This window comes from Typopeltis vanoorti, chromosome 22 (assembly GCF_054136105.1).
Source record: "Typopeltis vanoorti isolate ZY-2024b chromosome 22, IOZ_Tvanoo_1.0, whole genome shotgun sequence".
Taxonomy (NCBI): domain Eukaryota; kingdom Metazoa; phylum Arthropoda; class Arachnida; order Uropygi; family Thelyphonidae; genus Typopeltis; species Typopeltis vanoorti.
The window spans coordinates 94,442,073-94,460,021 of NC_143570.1; the positions used below are offsets into that span (position 1 = coordinate 94,442,073).

Here is a 17,949-nt window from a genome sequence, read left to right on the forward strand (position 1 = left end):
AAGGGCATACAGACCAAATTTTTTGCATGAAGAGTAGTGAATGAATGTAATAGATTACTAGAATTAGTTGTAGGTTTACTGACAATTTAAGGAGAGGTATGACAGGTTTTGTGCATAAAATATTTAGTTTGGGTCTCCCATGGCGAGTCTCCAAACTTAATGAAAATACTGTATAATAATAAATAAACATCCCAGAGACCACAAACAAGAGACCTTAGTCAATTGTCTCTGTACCCTTTCCAATAATCTCTTCGTCCTTTTGAAAACCTGGTGATCAAATACCTGCAATCTTTCAAAGTAATATAACATAGCACACTTACCATGAAAAAGTTCAGTAATGATGAATTGACTAAAATCTTTCTAAGTAATTATTCTAGCCCATGCTTATCTTCAGATTTTATGTCAAGTTTATGATCTGATTTCTTTTACAGTATTCTTTATTTACTCGTTCATCTACTTCTTTCTTAATAGAAGTTTTTCTGGACCACAGACACCAATAAGTACTTATTGGTGTCTGTGGTCCAGAAAAGTAATTATTCTAGCCCATGCTTATCTTCAGATTTTATGTCAAGTTTATGATCTGATTTCTTTTACAGTATTCTTTATTTACTCGTTCATCTACTTCTTTCTTAATAGAAGTTTTTCTGGACCACAGACACCAATAAGTACTTATTGGCGTCTGTGGATGAACTAAACACAAAAACTTGTGTTGCATACTATAATTATTCTTCATTTCCATGATTACTGTTTTCTACATTAGTTATTATTGAGAACTGTCTCAGATGCTTTTTTCTTCTTATTGGTAAAACAAATTATACCAGCATCGTATTTATCTAATTCTTCTGCTGTCTCAACCTCATTTCCATTAGTTTCTTATGGTGATGACATCCGTCTTCAGTTGTGTTTTTGAGATTTTTTACTCAAAATAAATACTGGAGAAATGAAAATACCAAATTAAAATAATGAAAGAATGATTAAATTAAAAAAATCAAAGGGACCATTTTTTAATCTACACTGCGACAATCCAGTTTTTTCTATCTAGGATACCTTATAAAAGAACACACTTCTCTCGAAGGGAAAAATATGATTATATGCATTTTTCAGAATAATTTATAAGAAATTCTTAGTACTTACAAAAATGTGTATTTCTTGAGAGAAACACTTTTTCTGATTTTCAGTTAATGACACTGTTTGACTAACGAAAGTAGATTTTCCCTTTCCAGAAACTATGTATCCACGAGGCATGCCTGGTTTTCCTATGTCCATCTCTAACATCGCATTAAAATCTGATAAGAGTCAAACTGTTAACATATGGCTAAGAAATCAATATAATAAAAGTAAAAACAAACATTTTATTATTAATATTAAATCTCCATGAAGATAGATCCTCATCACAGATGTTTCACTCAACCAGCAACATATCATATTGATATGTTGCTGGTTGAGTACTGAACCAAAAAACTAACATTCCAGATGCTCCAGCAACACTCTATTCACTCATCACTCTTTATGTGATGGACAACCATCAAAGAGAGTAAGTAAAGGTGAACAGCAGCAGTGAACAAAGAGGACTAGCAAATTACTTGAGAATGGCCCACCAACCCTTCATTTTGTTATTTTTGTCTATCACTTGTCACCACCTCCATATTGTGAAATATTATTTTTATTAATTAAGATTAGCATATTTATTATATTTTTAATTCTACTTTTATTAAATTTATATCATTCTGTGTTTTTCTTAATTTTTATACAATCCCTGCTCTAGAGACAAAATGCAGAATTTTTTTAAACCATTTAATGACTCCAACAAGCAGAATGGTGGATTTCGACTGGGTGATGAAATTCATCTCCCACCTAAAGGCATGCACACACATCCTTGCCTACTGCTGGATTCAAAATGCATCCTGTTTGTTGGAGAGGGATATGCCAACTACACTACCAACCAGGCCAGGAAGTGCTTATACATATTTATACATTTTTATATTAATACATAACTTATTTTGAAAAAATAATACATTTTTATGCTAATTCATTAAGAATACCCACATTTAGCTTATTAAATATTTTTGCATTAGCATGAATTGTTAACAATCAGCCTAAGACAATTTCTCAGTCTATTCAGAATGTACTTTAGTTTTGAGAAATACCTCTCACAGGATACCTAATTTGAAGATAAGTATTTATAGGATAATATTACACCAGGTATGTCAACGTACAAATTAAATTTAGTTATAAAGTATGATAACAGCTTGAATGCAATTTTTACAGGATTTACAATGTTTAGTAGTAGTAATAATAGTTTCATGGTATATCATCATTGCCCGTGTCAATATTTTCATACAATACACCTTCAGTAGTGAGCATCCATTGCTCAGAGATTTGACGATGCCTTTTGGTTGGAAAGACCAGGGTTCAAATCCTACCTAAGATGCAAAGAATCTTTATCAGAGCTTTAAGTGAAGGTGAGTTAGCCAGGCTCATACAGAGGTGGAAGTGCTTTTTCTTCCCAGAAAGTCAGGTTGATCACCTTGCAAAACAGGCAAACTGGCCTGAAAAACAGATGCAATTAATAAACAGACTACAAAATAGCCAGCCTGGTTGGCCGAGTGGTTAGTATATCCGCTCTCCAGCCAAAAGGCTGTGGGTTCAAATCCCACTGTAGGCATAGATGTTTGCGATTGTCTATAAAAATAGTGGTGGTGGTGGTCGGCTGTTAGATGGCATTGGTGTACATGATCAAATAGTTACGGTTAGTAGAGTGTTGGAGACAGCGAGCTGTTGAGCAGGTGCCCTCCCTTTATGAGTCTTTGGATGCCCTGGAGGTGTTATGTGATAATAATAATAAAAAAGATTAATCACCCTATTCTGTTAAATCTGGTTTCTGAAGCCTGCATAGTTACTTGTAATCTTTTTTGGTAAATTCGACTACTAGAGAGCCGAAAGTTATGCAGTGTTAGAAAGAACTCTGAAAAAATAAGTGCAATTTTGAATAATAAGTGGCAATATTTCATGAATTTTAGGGTTTTATTTATTTTTGATAACGAAGTGTGTGTGTGCATAATATTTGGTGTGAATTCTGCCAGATTTATTAGTTTAAATTGTCGAAGTATGACATATGACAGTCACAAGGTCAACCACACAAGCTTTGATTAGTGCTACTAGGCGAGCACCATGAAGTCAAGTGGCATTGCCGACAGACTTTTCGAAAATGATTCGATGTTGTGAGTGCAACATGTATGCACGGAGTGCAAGATATGCATTAGTGGAGAGAGAGAGAGAGTGAACGAGATGAGAGAAAGTATGGATCTGTCGGAAGTGCAATATATTTTTGGACCACGAGACATAGAATGTGAAACTGGCAGAAAAGACAGAAGATAGTGTACATGAAAGAAATGGAAATGAAACAAAAGCTAGAGAAATTGAGGAAGTGAAAGAATGCAAAGATGTAGAAGCAAAAGTTAGTGATAAGGGAGCAAAAGAAAGTATTGCTGAGGAAACAGAAGTAAGGTATGGCAGAACTAGAGGTAGTGAGATTGCGGGATTGATAGAGAGTGAAATTGTTGGAATGCAAAATTTAATGAAACGGTTATTGAAAATGAAAAATGAAATGAAGAATAGGTGGAGTGATGTTAGATGTCTAGGTGGAAACTAATATAAGTGCGCAAGAGAAAGAAAAAAAAGAGTAAAAGAGGTGACCAATGATTCCAGAATAGCAGTATATGGAGACTCCGTAATTAAAGGACTGGTTACTGGGATAGCCATAAGGTCTGCTATCTGGATGGGAAAATGAGTAGGATAATTAAGGCATTGGACATAAGGAAGAAATGAGCAAGAAAGTTAGATGCGATTATAGGAATGAATGATCTAAGTGGATCATTCATTATAATACATAATAATGAATCATACATAAGAAGGATGCGAGGATGAATATCAGGAGACTTGCGAAGAGTGAAAGATAATGGAGGATATGCTGTGTCGAGGCTATCAGGTGAAAAGACATGCTAGAGAGCTGCTGAAAGATTTGTGATTTTTGTTGATTTATGAAGTGTTTTCTTAGATTTAATTGTGTAGTTAAGCATATTATTGTAGTTTTTAGTGTAATTATTGTGATACAGCATTTTATACCATAATTGCAGAAATATTATTCATTTTTACTACTCTTAAAAATAGTGCCTGATGAACAAAAGTACTGCTACAGTGATGATAATTTATCTGAGGATACATTGACATTAGAAATATCTCGATTAAAAGAAAATTATTAGAAAATCAACCAGGGAATTGGAAAAAGTGAAAAAACGTTTGACTAAACTTAGGATAAGAAAAAGGATCAGAACAATGTTGTTTGTTATTAATAAAAATATTAATAACAAGATAAGTCTGTTAAAATCTAAGAAAAAGAGGTGATATGGTATGGCGACTCAATTTTAAAATTTGTGTTTATCGAGGGAGTCACCACTTCTAGTTTCATGGGAGCAAAAATTTAAAATATGACAAAGGAGAAATTATCTCTTAGTATGAGACCTAAATGCAGACAGTCAGGGAAACTAGATCAAGGTAGGAATGGGGAAAATGTGTATGAAAGTTCAGCTATGGTATGCATATGTGATAAAGATATGAATGTCTTCGAACATGATTATGTATATGGCGAAGGGGTGGAAACATATGCCTTTGGTTCATACCTTTTAAGTATGTCTGGGGAGGGAAAAGATAAAATTGTAGGACCCTCAAGGTCAAAGAGTGTTGGATTTGCTGATAGCATCAGAAGGGGTTTTTGTCAAGAATATGGCTATTTCACCACCAATTGGTGACAGTGATCATGCTGTACCTTATAGGGAGAGTGGATGTTGAAAGTACCAGTGAGTGTGTATGTGTGAAGATGGAGTATATTACAAACGTTGGTAGGAAAGTTGAGACCGAGCAGATGCATGTTGTAAAGTGGTGATAAAGGTGATTGGGCAGGTGTGGTGGGGAAATCACAAACAACACATGGCTTGAATAGGACTGGCTATAGATCTAAAAAGGAACTGCGTTTGTTTACAAATGCCAAAAGTATGAGAAATAAGGAGGTTGAAATGGTTTCAGTGATTGAGTTTATTCACCCCTAAATCACTGGAATAAGTGAAACATGATTGAATGAAGATAATAGAAATGGAATGATACAGTATTTTTCCCAAGGATAGAAAGGGCAAGAAAGAACAAAGGGTGATGATAGCAGGGGAATTAAGTCCACATAAGGCAGACATGAAAGAGGGAAATAGTGGCAACAGTTATGAGACAGTGTTATTTAACATGCAGGGTGAGAGGAAGACACATTTAGTTGGTTTATTTTAATCTAGGGAATGTGGAGGGGGGGTGATGAAGAAATGTATAAACAACTTGGATTAGTGAATAAAGCATGGGTAATTATTATGGGTGATTTTAATTATGATGATATAGACTGGAATGAAGAGATAGCATTTGGGAATAAGGAAAACCAATTTCCTGAAAGAACTATCTCACGGCACATAAAGACAGCATGCGAGGATTGAGATTTCTAAATCTGATCCTTTTATCCGAGGATGTGATTGTGAGAGGGGTTTCACACTTTCCTCCAATTGGTGAAAGTGATCATGAAGTCATCAGTTGTATTGTAGCTAATCATATGCAGACTTGTGAGGAAAAGATATATGTGGAATTATAATGCTTGTGATTATGAAAAGCTTGGGAGACAGCTTGCAGCTATAACATGGAACGAGGAGTTGAGTGGCAAGGAAATAAATACTGTAGGAACTCACAAAGAAATACATAACAGCATCAATGTGTAAATGTATTCTGAATGCCAAAAGGATGAGGTAGGTGTAAAATGGATGAATGTGGAACTTTTTTATTATTATTATTATTATTATTATTCAGGCCTCCAAGGAGTCAAAAGACTCATCGAGGGAGGTCCTTTCTAAGACATAAAGTCTGTCAAGACTCATCGAGGGGAGGTCCCCCCCTGAGAAACACAAAGTTTATCATACCACTCCTTAAACCCACTGACCGTTCTTGCTCCCACCACTCCATCAGGCAATGCATTCCACGGCTCAACCACCCTCCACACAAAGAAACCACTCCTTACCCTCTTGCTCACAGTTTCCTTTCGTAACTTCCAGGGATGGCCTCTTGTCATCACTCCTTCCCGCTGATCAACCAAGCGAAAGAACTCCCCAGTGTCAACCCTGTAACCACCTCTCAACAGTTTAAAAGTCTCAATCATATCACCTCTCCTTCTATCCACCAAACTCTGCAGTCCACATTCTCTCAGCCGATCCTCATAACTATCCTTGTACAGTCCTGAAACCAGATGAAGATGAAGAGAAACTTAAGCATGAAATCTCGAAAAAGAGAGTACTTTGCAGTAAGTACAAGATGAATAATGGTAATAATCAGTTACATGAAACGTATAAAGAACAAGCCAGGAGAGTGACTCAGTAAGGAAAACAAAAGTAGAGTATGAGCAGAAATTGGCAAGTCACACAAAAGAAAAATGCAAGTGCTCATGGTAAGATGAAGTTAATGGATGAAAGTGGTAGAAAGTGCTGCACAAGACATTATTGAGGTATTCAGTGCTCACTTTATAAGGGTGTTTCATCCTGATCAGGGTGGAATCATGAGGAACTTAAGTGTAAGACATAAAAGGGGATGGCTTAATTGTGAGTGAGCAGGAGGTATTTGAGGAAATAAATAGGGGATATGATAGAAACATTTAAATTACTAAAAAGGTTTTTATAAGATTGATTTTAGCTGTGTGATAGTGATGGAAAAACAAGAGATCATCCCTGGAAATTAAGGAAAAGTGTGGTTAACAAGGGTGTGAGAATAAGGTTTTTTGCCTGGAGGGTGGTGAATGAGTGGAATGCATTGCCTGACTCAGTTGTGAGTTCTTCATCTGTAAATGAATTCAAGAAGAGATATGATAGATATTGTTTTGATAGTTTGGGTCTCCCACAACAAGCCTACTGACTCCATGGAGATACCTGTAATAATAATAAATAACTCGACTGGGAAAATGGCCCCAGTTGAGCATGGAGAGAACACATCGAGTGAGTGGTATCAGTGGAACTATCTGTAGATCCAGAAATGAGCTTTTGTGTTTGTATACAAATGCTAGAAGTATAAGAAACAAGGCAGATGAAATGGTTGCACTAATTGCGTCTGTTCACCCAAAGATTGTTGGAATAAGTGAGACATGGTTGGAAGAGGATGACATCCTGACAGGAATAGAGATGGAAGGGTATGATGTGTTTCCCGAGGACAGAAGGGGTAAAAAAGGGAGAAGGAGTGCTATTGATGATAGAGAAAGAGTTATGTCCATATAAAATAGAGATGCAAGAGGGAAATAGTGCCAGTGGTTTTGAGGCAGTATGGTGTGAGATAGAGGTGAATGGAATCAAATACTTAGTGGGATGTTGTTATAGACTAGGTAATGTGGATGGTGGTGATAATGAAATGTACAATCAAATTAGTCAAGTAAATAAGAAAAGGGTGATCATTATGGGTGATTTTAATTATGGCAATATAGACTGGAATGATGAGATAGCAACTGGAAGTAAAGAAAATTAGTTTCTTGAGTTTTGGAGGGATAACTACCTCAGACAGTATGTAACAGAGGGCACGAAAGGATTGAAGGTCTTGGATTTGGTCATCTCATCACAGGATGTAATTATAAATGAGGTGTCAAATCATCCACCAATTGGTGAGAGTGACAATGAGGTGATTACCTGGGTGGTTGCCAAAAGTGTGAGGACCTCGGTAAGAAAAGAGTATATGTGGAACTACAAGGGAGGGGGGGTGATTATGAAGAGCGCAGGAGACAGCTTGCGGGTGTAGTGTGGAATGAAGAGTTAGCTGGAAAAGAGATCAATGCAGCTTGGGGGATTTTCAAAAACTGTTTAGTAGATGCAGTGTCTAAATGTATTCCAAGGGTGAGAAGGTTAAATAAGGTGGGTGTGAGATGGATGAATAAAGAGATTAAACATGTAACACAGAGAAAAAGGACATTGTGGAGGCAGCATAAGAGAAGTGAAATAACCAATTCCATGAGGTCTACAAAGACCAAGCAAGGAGAGTGACTTGGTTAGTGAGGGTAGCTAAAGAGAGGTATGAACAGCAGTTGGCTAATGAAGCCAAAAAGAATCCTAAGGAGTTCTTTCGATATGTAGCCAGCAAAAGAAAGAATAATTATGGGAAGATCACATTGATTGGAGAAAATGGTATAAAGACAGCTGATGCAGAATGTGTGGTGGAGATACTTAATGAGCAGTTCATAAAGATCTTTCAATCTTGTGAATGCGACTTCATGGAGGGATTGAGAGCAGTTGATAATGGGGAGGAGAGACTGACTGTAAGTAAGCAAGAAGTGTAATGGAAATTGAGCAAACTAGATGTTAATAAGGCTGTGGGAATGGATAATATATCACCACATATTCTGAAGCAATGTGCCAAGGAGTTGACACCTGCCTTGACATATTTTTTTAATACGAGTCTTGCACTTGGTCAAGTTCCTAAGGAGTGGAAGGAAGGCAAGATTGTGCCACTATCTTGTGAATCGAACTCAATAATCGAACTCAAGCATCAAACTATAGGCCTATCTCCATGTCAGGTGTTGTGGTTAAGTTGTTGGAGAAGCTTGTGAGAACTAGGATCCAGAATTGAGTTGACAACAATGATATTATCTTTGGTGGACAGCATGGATTTGCTAAAGGGAGGTCATTTTTTTTACTAATCTACTTACTTATTACAATAAAGTGACTGCTTCCTTGGACAGAGGAAAAGGATACACAGTAATATACTTGGATTTCGCAAAGGCTTTTGGTAGAGTACCTCATGATAGGTTGACAGTCAAACTAGAGCAGATGGGGGTTGAATATTAGATTGGTGCATTGGATTGGAGACTGGCTATCTGATAGGTATCAACAAGTTGTGTATGGGGGAACAATATCCAGGAAAAGGAAAGTCACTAGTGGAGTGCCTCAGGGGTCTGTTTTAGGTCCATTACTGTTTAACTTGTATATTAATGATATAGGTGAAGATTTGGATGGAGATGTTCAGTTGTACTATAGGTTTACTATATGGGAGAGGAAAAAAAAAAAAAAAAAAAAAAAAAAAAAAAAAAAAAAAACAGACAAAACAATAAAGTTAACCAATCATTAACTAATCTTCTAATAATCTAATCTCTATACATTGCTATTCACGAATCATTTGTCACCTTTTTGTCTTTTTTCTTTCATTCTATTCTTTTGCACTCTCATTTGTTTCCATTAAATGCCTAATATCACTCCTCATATGCCTCATTTTCATTCTGAAAAACTCTTTCTTCAAATCATGCATTCTGGCAATTTCACTATATAGTCTTGCAACCTCACATTCTACTGCACAGATTTGTTTCCTTATTCGTACTTCCTTTTGATCCAATATCATTTAATTGAATTTCTTTATTCTTGTGTTCTTTCATTACCTCAGTCTCATTAGCTTTCATTAATGTTTCTTTCATTTACACTTCAGAATGTAAAACTGATTTCTTCAGTCGGTTTTACATTCCCTGATAACTGTAGTCAAACAAAATATCACACTTGCTTGAAATCCATACCTTCTCTCGTCTCCCGTTCAATCTCTTCATAAACACATCTTTCACATTTCACCATGCATGCACATTGCACTTACAACATCAAACTAATTTCAAAAATCTACATCATTAACAACATTTCATCTTTGTGTTGCATGGCATGTAGACCTCATGAATACTGTTATTGTGTTCCACTCAAGGAAAGATTTAAAAAATGAATTAAAAAAAGTAACAAATCCACAAAGCCAGCTATCATGCAGACACACTAAGCTATGAAAACTAAACAAAAGTATACTAAAATGCAAGCAATATTGCCAATTATTACACAAAGTAGCACTTATCTTTTCCAGAGCTTTTCACTAACACTAAGCATGTAGCAGCCCTAAAAAATACCTGATCATATGATGCTGTTTTCTACTTCAGCATGAATGGACATAATTTCTCTGCTATGCTTTCACTGACAGTACTTTGCTACTTCCTGCTGCTACTCTCTCTCTCTCTCTCTCTCTGTGTGTGAGAGAGACAGAGAGAGAGAACGAGAACTGAAAGCAATACATCATTTTAAAACTTTTTTTTAAAATCTAAAAAAAGGAAAACTTTTTTTTCCAACATAGAATAATAAACCAGAAGAGATCATGTTCATCAACCAATTAAAAAAAAAAAAAATTGTGGACTGGTAGAGGATCTACTACAGGGCTATTACTAACAAGCAACAATAGAAATTTAATTTAAAAACAGTATTGGTATTGTGCATGCTTAAATTGGCATCTTTCTACATATACAGTCATGTGGTCATGGATTAAAAATTACTGGGCTGAAATTATTAACATCTGACCTCCATGTAGTCAGAGACTCATCATGGGAGGTACACACTACTGCACATCGAACCGTGCCTTAAACTGATTCGACATGTCTACACCCACAACACACTCAGGCAATGCATTCCACTAACTAACCACTCCCTTGCAAAGAACCTACTTCAGGAATCTAATTAAAATTACTTCAAGTATTTAAGCAAATGCAATACTGTTTTTTGAATTCAATTCCTGTTGTTGTTTGTTAGTTGCACTGATGATGTCTTATGATACATAAGATGAAATATTTACATAATAAAAAAGTTATTTACTGTGATATACACATTCTATAGTTATGGGTACCCCATAGGTTTCACTATATATAAAGGGCTGTTGATGTGCAATATATAGACTCTCACGGTCTAGTCATCCCCACCTTCCAGCAGCATAGCCTGTTTCTACAAATGGGGCCGTGATGCACTTGGTGATCATTGCTGCCGCAAAAGCATATCCTCCCTAGTTGGAGGAAATGCAAACTTAACTTGTAGGTGGTAGATGTCTTTTGTCACCCAGTGAAATACCGCCACCTTGCTTATTAGAGACCTGAAGTGGCTGCACCCATGTTAGGTCATTAGAGTAAAAGTTCCAGTTTCTGTTGCTCCCCCCCCCACACTCTTCCCACATGCAGTGAGAGTGATACCCTCAAAGACAACAATCTCAATGTAGGGATACCAGACCCTACCCCATCTGAGGGTACAGCAGGAAAACTATTCCACAAGCCGGCTGTTGGTTAGATCATGAGACTGAACCAGGTAGTAACAAACCTAAAGGTTTCCCCATCAGCTAACAAAAAATCCTGCAACCACGTATTTTGCCATTTCATGACTTCAGGGAGACCAAGAACTGCAGGGGGAAACTGTTGAGGCTACATATGCACAGGAGACCAACTCCCCTCTGTATAGGTGGTATGTTTGTGAGTGTCACCTCACTGCATGCCCCACTTCCTTTTTTATCTCTTCCACACCAAACATAATGAACAACTGAAAGAGATGCATTTTTACTGTGGATCTCAAAAATTCTCCCACACAAAATAATAAAAATAAAATCATAAAAAATCCAACAACAAAAAAAAATCATTAACGACAACAGAAATCCAACTAAACAACCCACCAACACTAATGCTTACAAAAAAATGTTTCCACATCCACTTCAAGCCTAAACAATAATATAAACAATGTGCACCACCACCTACAGTAATCTAAATCAGAATTAATATTCCTTTCAGACCCCCAACTGGTCAACCTCAATAGCCAGTGTACACCTCAACCCAAACTACACATTACACAGCTCTTTTCACAACAAGGATGGCACTGGTGCATTTGTTGGAACCAACATGTCCTTGGTAAATGTGGCGGTCGAGTTAAGCTAGTCTAGAAAACGTGTTTTTAAAGTTAAATATAGTGTGGCTTTTTGTCACAAATTGTGCTAAAATTGTGCATCGGTTAGAAACAAGTGTCCTTCAGTGGTATTATTGTTTAGAACTGTGTTGTATAGTGTTTTCACTGCCGTTTGTTTCACTATATCAACGTGTAAAGATGGCGTCCAACAAGAAACGTACGTCAGCGGCGCGCAGGACTTCTACTACTACACGAAAGGCTGGCTCAGCGTTAGATTTTTCGCAATGGATGCGTTGCAGAAACTGCTACATGTATGCACCGAAAAATGTGAAGGATCTGTGGTCGGTCTGGCAAAATGAAAAGAAAGAAAATGTCGACGTATGTGAGAAGTGTCGGGATAGGCTGGAGCGTTTAGGAATGGAAGCTGACATCGGGACCGTAGCGGAAGAACTTCGGCGGGAGTTTATGAAAATGAAAAATGACCTTCATCTTCTTCATGAGGAAGTGGAAGTGATCGGTAAGGAGATACTGGAAGTTAAAGCTGAGTTTAATGTGTTAAACAGAGAAATTAGGACTATAGAGATTACTTTAGCTGAAGTAACTAGAACAGGATTACATATGGGTGAGTCTTTGGTGAATGATTCAGTAATAAATAGTATGGGAGTGATTGGGAGTCAACATAATAAAACCACAAGTGGCCAAGAAGAAATGAGATGTAGTGAGAGTGGGGGGGTAAGTAATAGAGAGTTGAGTAATGAAGCTGGGAGAGTCATGCTGAATAGTGTAGAGAATGAGTCCATGAGTGTGAACTTGAATGAAGTTAATAGTGGTAAAATATATGGTGATTCTATGATTAAGGGTATGGAGAGTGGTATGCATGAGGAGTGCTTGGCTGATGGTACAATAGAAAGAGTGGCTTTAGCAATAAAGAGAGGGCATGAAACAGACAAGATGATAGTTATGGTGGGTACGAATGACCTGAGAGGTAGTATAAATCGGGTAGGAAAAGATTTAAGAACATTATTAGATATTGTGAAGAGCAAAAGTGTCAATGGGAGAATAGTGTGTGTGCTGCCTCGTTTTGACAATTACGAGTTAAGTAGACGAGCAATGATAATGAATGATATGATTGCAAGAATGTGCAGAAAAAGAGGTCTGGAGTTTGTTGATGTTTGGAGTGTGTTTGAAGGAAAAAGGCAGTTGTATGCTAGAGATGGACTGCATCTTAACATGGAAGGACATAAGAGATTGAAGAAGTTATTGTTTTCTGAACAGGTTGAAGTTATTGGGCAGGGAAACTAATATTGAAAAGGTTGAGTGTAAGAGAGAGAAACATTAGCACTGATTGTGTATTTATTGATCCTTATAGGCAGAATAAATTGCAGAAGAGAGGGAAAAAAAATCGGCTTAGGACTACGGTAGTTAGTGACTTATATATCAGTTCTAAAGCCGGTACAAGATCTAGAGGGAATCTGCAATTTTTGTATACCAATGCTAGAAGCATTAGAAATAAGAGAGAAGAATTTTTGGCATTAGTCAGTGAAATCTCACCAAAAGTTGTAGGCATTAGTGAAACTTGGCTGTCAGCAGAAGATGTGGTCACTGGAATTGAATGTGATGGGTACAGTATTTTCAGGGAGGATAGAGAAGATAGAACAGGAGGAGGAGTACTGTTGATGATAGCTGATGTGTTGCAGCCAAAGAAAGTAGTATATCATGATGATAGACATGTGAATGAGAGTTCATTTGAGGCAGTCTGGTGCGAAATAGTGACCAACGCAACCAAATATACAGTTGGATGCTGCTATAGGCCAGGGAGTACAGGGGGAGATATTGAATTCATGCATCAGCAACTTAGTGCAATGAGTGAAGGCTTAGTGATTATTATGGGGGATTTTAATTATGGTGATATCAATTGGAAGGAGGAAATATCACGTAGCAAAAAGGAAATGGAGTTCATACATCTGCTACGAGATAATTACTTGAAACAGCACGTAACTGAAGGGACACGTGGTGTGAGAGTGTTGGACCTGGTTATTGGTTCAGAGGTTATATGCATAAGTAAGGTGACCTCGTTACCTCCAGTTGGTGAAAGCGATCATGTGGTATTGACTTGGGAGGTTGCAAAATCTGTGGATTTTTCTATTAAGAAGGGGTATGTACGAAACTACAGGTTAGGCAATTATAACAAGCTTCGGAGTGAGCTTGCAGCCATCCCATGGCAGAACATATTGCAAGGGAAAGATGTTAGCAGTGCTTGGGATAAAATCAGCGGGTATCTGAGGAAAGCAATATCAGATTGTGTCCCCATGGTCAGGAGGTCAAACAAGGCAGGCATTAGATGGATGAGCAGTAGTATCAAGCTTGAACTACAAAAAAAGAAAATGTTATGGAGAATTTACAAGGAGAAGGGCGATCAGGACACCCATGAGCAGTACAAGGCTCAAGCTAGGAAGGTTACCAGCATAGTAAGAAAAGCTAAATCAGATTATGAGAAGACCTTAGCCAAAGAGATCAAGGGTAATCCCAAAGAGTTCTTCCGCTATGTGGCAAGTAAGAGGAAGAATGACTTCGGAAGGATAACCTTAGTGGGTGCTGATGGTATTGAGGTGACAAAATCAGATGTAATAGTCGAGTTACTGAGTGATCACTTCTCAAAAGTCTATCACCCAAGTGAGGATATCTCTATACCTATAGCAATACCTAATGTGAGAATTGAAGCTAAAGAATCAGAGGTATTAAATATATTGCGAAACTTAAATGCAAACACTGCGGTAGGCTTAGATGGAATATCAGCTCGGGTGTTGCGTGAATGTGCAAATGAATTGTCAACCCCTCTTACCTGGATATTTAATTTAAGTTTGAACTCTGGTATGGTCTCTAGGGAGTGGAAGTTAGGCAAAGTGGTTCCTTTGCATAAGGGTGGCTCTAAAACTGCAGTATTGAATTACAGACCAATCACCATCTCAGGAGTGGTGGTAAAAGTATTGGAAAAGTTGGTTAAAGACAAAATTCAAGAATGGGTGGATCAGGATATGATACTCTATAGAGGCCAACATAGTTTTGTTAAAGGTAGATCCTGCCTTAGCAATCTATTAACTATCCATAATAGAATAACATCAGAGTTGGACAAAGGAACTGGCTACACAGTGGTACTTCTGGATTTTGCTAAGGCTTTTGACAGGATACCCCATAGAACACTGTTACGCAAATTGGAGCAGATGGGAATGGATATTAAATTGGTGATATGGATAGGAGAATGGCTCAGGGAGAGATACCATAAGGTGGTGTATGGAGGAGCCGAGTCCAGAATGAGGCAGGTGACCAGTGGTGTGCCTCAGGGCTCTGTGCTTGGGCCAATGTTGTTTAATTTGTATATAAATGATATAGGAAACGGCTTAAAGGGAGATATTCAGTTGTTTGCTGATGATGCAAAGTTGTGTAGTGCAATAAAAAATCAAGCTGATGTTGAAAGTTTGCAGGAGGATTTAAATAAGCTGGTAAAATGGGCAAAAGAAAATGGATGTCAGTTCAATGTGGAAAAGTGTAAAGTCTTGCATTTTGGGATTAAAAGATTACCAGCTGTGTACTACATCGATGGAAAGGTACTCCAAGAGATTGATGAGGCTAGGGACTTAGGGGTATTGGTAGATAAGGAGATGAAGTTCAGAGGACACATTGCTAAGGTGTCCAAGATTGCACATAGGATTACTTGGTTGTTGAGGAACACACTGACATCCAGAGATAAAGAGGTTATTATTCCCCTTTATAAAGCATTGATACTTCCACATTTGGATTACTGTGCTCAGGTCTGGTCACCTGGATTCCTTGGAGATGAGGAGGCTGTGGAGAGGGTTCAGAGAAGAGTGACTAAGTTGGTGAGTGATATAAAAAATGCTCCCTACATTGATAGATTGAGAGTTTGTGGATTGCAGAGATTGGTTGATAGGCGAAGAAGAGGGGATATGATAGAAACATTCAAATTACTAAAAGGTTTTTATAGGATTGATGCAGGGGAAATGTTTCAGCTGTGTGATAGTGATGGAAGAACAAGAGGTCATCTCTGGAAATTAAAGAAGAGTGTGGTAAACAAAGGTGTCAGAACAAGGTTTTTTGCCTGGAGGGTGGTGAATGAGTGGAATTCATTGCCTGACTTTGTTGTGAGCTCTTCATCTGTAAATGAATTCAAGAAGAGATATGACAGATATTGTTTTGCTAGTTTGGGTCTCCCGCGATGAGTCTACTGACTCCATGGAGATACCCGTAATAATAATAATAATAATAATAACATACCACACTAGAGACTGCAGATCCTTGAATTCCTACAGTCTGATCTGCTTTGGCTCAAAATTTCTATACCAAATCAATCTACCCTTTTCATATGCTCCCTCTATTGCTCTCCAAACTCAGTCAACCACTCTGACCTCTTTACCTTTCTCTCCCTCTCTAAAGCTTGACTTTCTGCAGTCCAAGTATCCCAATAGTGAGGTCATCCTTCAATGTCCATAACTCATATTGGCTCCGTTTCTCCAATTTCACTGATCAACTAGGCAGGGATGCTAATTTGTTTGCCATCACCAATGACCTATCTCATATCAGTCTTCCTGCCAGAATACCATACAACTTGCTCCAATTTGACAACATAATTGACCTTATCCTAACAAGCTCCCTTTCCAGGTGTACTGTAGTTGTCATTTATCCTCTTGGAAACTCAGACAACAACCTCATACAAGTCTCTTTTGCTACAAAAGAACTTAAACTGACTAGTTCACAGTCTCTTGTCATTTAGCACCACAAGGGTGCCAACTGGAAGGACCTCCATGACTTCTATTCCTCCTTCCTGTGGTCCAACTACTGCTTCAGTTCTTCTGATCCAAACACCTGCTCAGATTGAATAACAGAAATCATCCTCACAGGAATGAAGGCTTAATCTCCCATTCCAAACTCTCAGCCACCATCCACGCCTTGGTTCTCAGAAAGGGGTGCCAATGCTGTAAAAGAAAAAACCTCAGCTTACCACAATCTGCTCAAGACCAAAACACCAGCTGCCCTCTCTGCCTATACTACAGCAAGCAACAGTTGTAAAAGAATCTTCACCAAGTCAGACTTTGAAAGGGGCCAAATGCTGCAAACTCCCTCCTGCCCAAATGGCAGTCACTCCTTCTGGTCCTCCCTCGCCAAGGCCATTGTGCAAAACCTCTGCTCCTCCAGGTTTCCACCACTCTCGCATCCAGATGGTATTGTAATTACCTCACTTAAAGACAAGGCAAACTTATTTGCATCACCCTTCTCTTCCATTCCTGCATTGATGACCTGCATAAAGTTCCCCTCCACTCCACAAAGAACGGTTCCTCTCATGTCTTCCATAGTCTTGTGACAAAAATAAATCTGAAAAATCTTTAACAACCCGAACACAAACAAGGTCTCTAGTCCTGATGGTATCCACCTACTGCGTTAAAAAATTGTGTCCCAGAACTAACACCTATCCTGTATCACCTCTTCAATCTATCCTATTCGACTGGTATCTACCTGACAACATGGAAACAGGTCCACATCCAGCCCATTCCAAAGAAAGGTGATAGAAATCAACCAATGAACTACCATCCAATTGCTCTCACTTCTGTTCTCTCGAAAATTATGGAGAAGGTTATCAACAACCAACTCTTGAACCATTTAGAGACATACCAACTAATCAGTGACCAGCAGTATGGATTCCACCACTTGCAATCATAAGTCCACCCACCTATGGACTCAAGTCATGGAGAAATTTGGAGAAACTCACATGGTTGGCATCAGCATTTCAAAGGCATTTGATTGGGTTTAGCACAAAGATCTACTCACCAAATTTCTATCATTTGGTCTGTCTCCCCCACTCTACAACTGGATCGCCAACTTTCTCACTGGTCGCTCACTACGTCATGGTGGACAGCTTGCTCTTTTCAGATTTCTCCACCATGCAAGAGCATCCTAGAGTTCTGTTCTTTCACCCAATCTCTTCCTCTTGTACATAAATGACCTGCTCTCACAGACTTCCAATCCCATACATAGCTTTGCTGATGACTGTATGCGCCTTGACAAAGTGCTCAAGTATCAGAATCCTCAAGGTCTACCAGGACCAAGGATCTGAACTCAGATGCCACCAAAACTCAATTCTGCCTGATCTCTTGCAAGA

The 17,949-nt window shown here is 38.1% G+C and overlaps 1 protein-coding gene across 1 annotated transcript in view; it reads right to left on the reverse strand.

Moving 5' to 3' along the window:
• LOC150094573 (integrin alpha-9-like) overlaps positions 1-17,949 on the reverse strand; it is a 670,422-nt gene that overhangs the window by 286,887 nt on the left and 365,586 nt on the right. Inside the window, exon 16 of the mRNA XM_090411817.1 lies at positions 1,135-1,286. Within this exon, the coding sequence (XP_090267943.1) occupies positions 1,135-1,286 (152 nt within the window). The remainder of the gene's footprint in view (positions 1-1,134; positions 1,287-17,949) is intronic.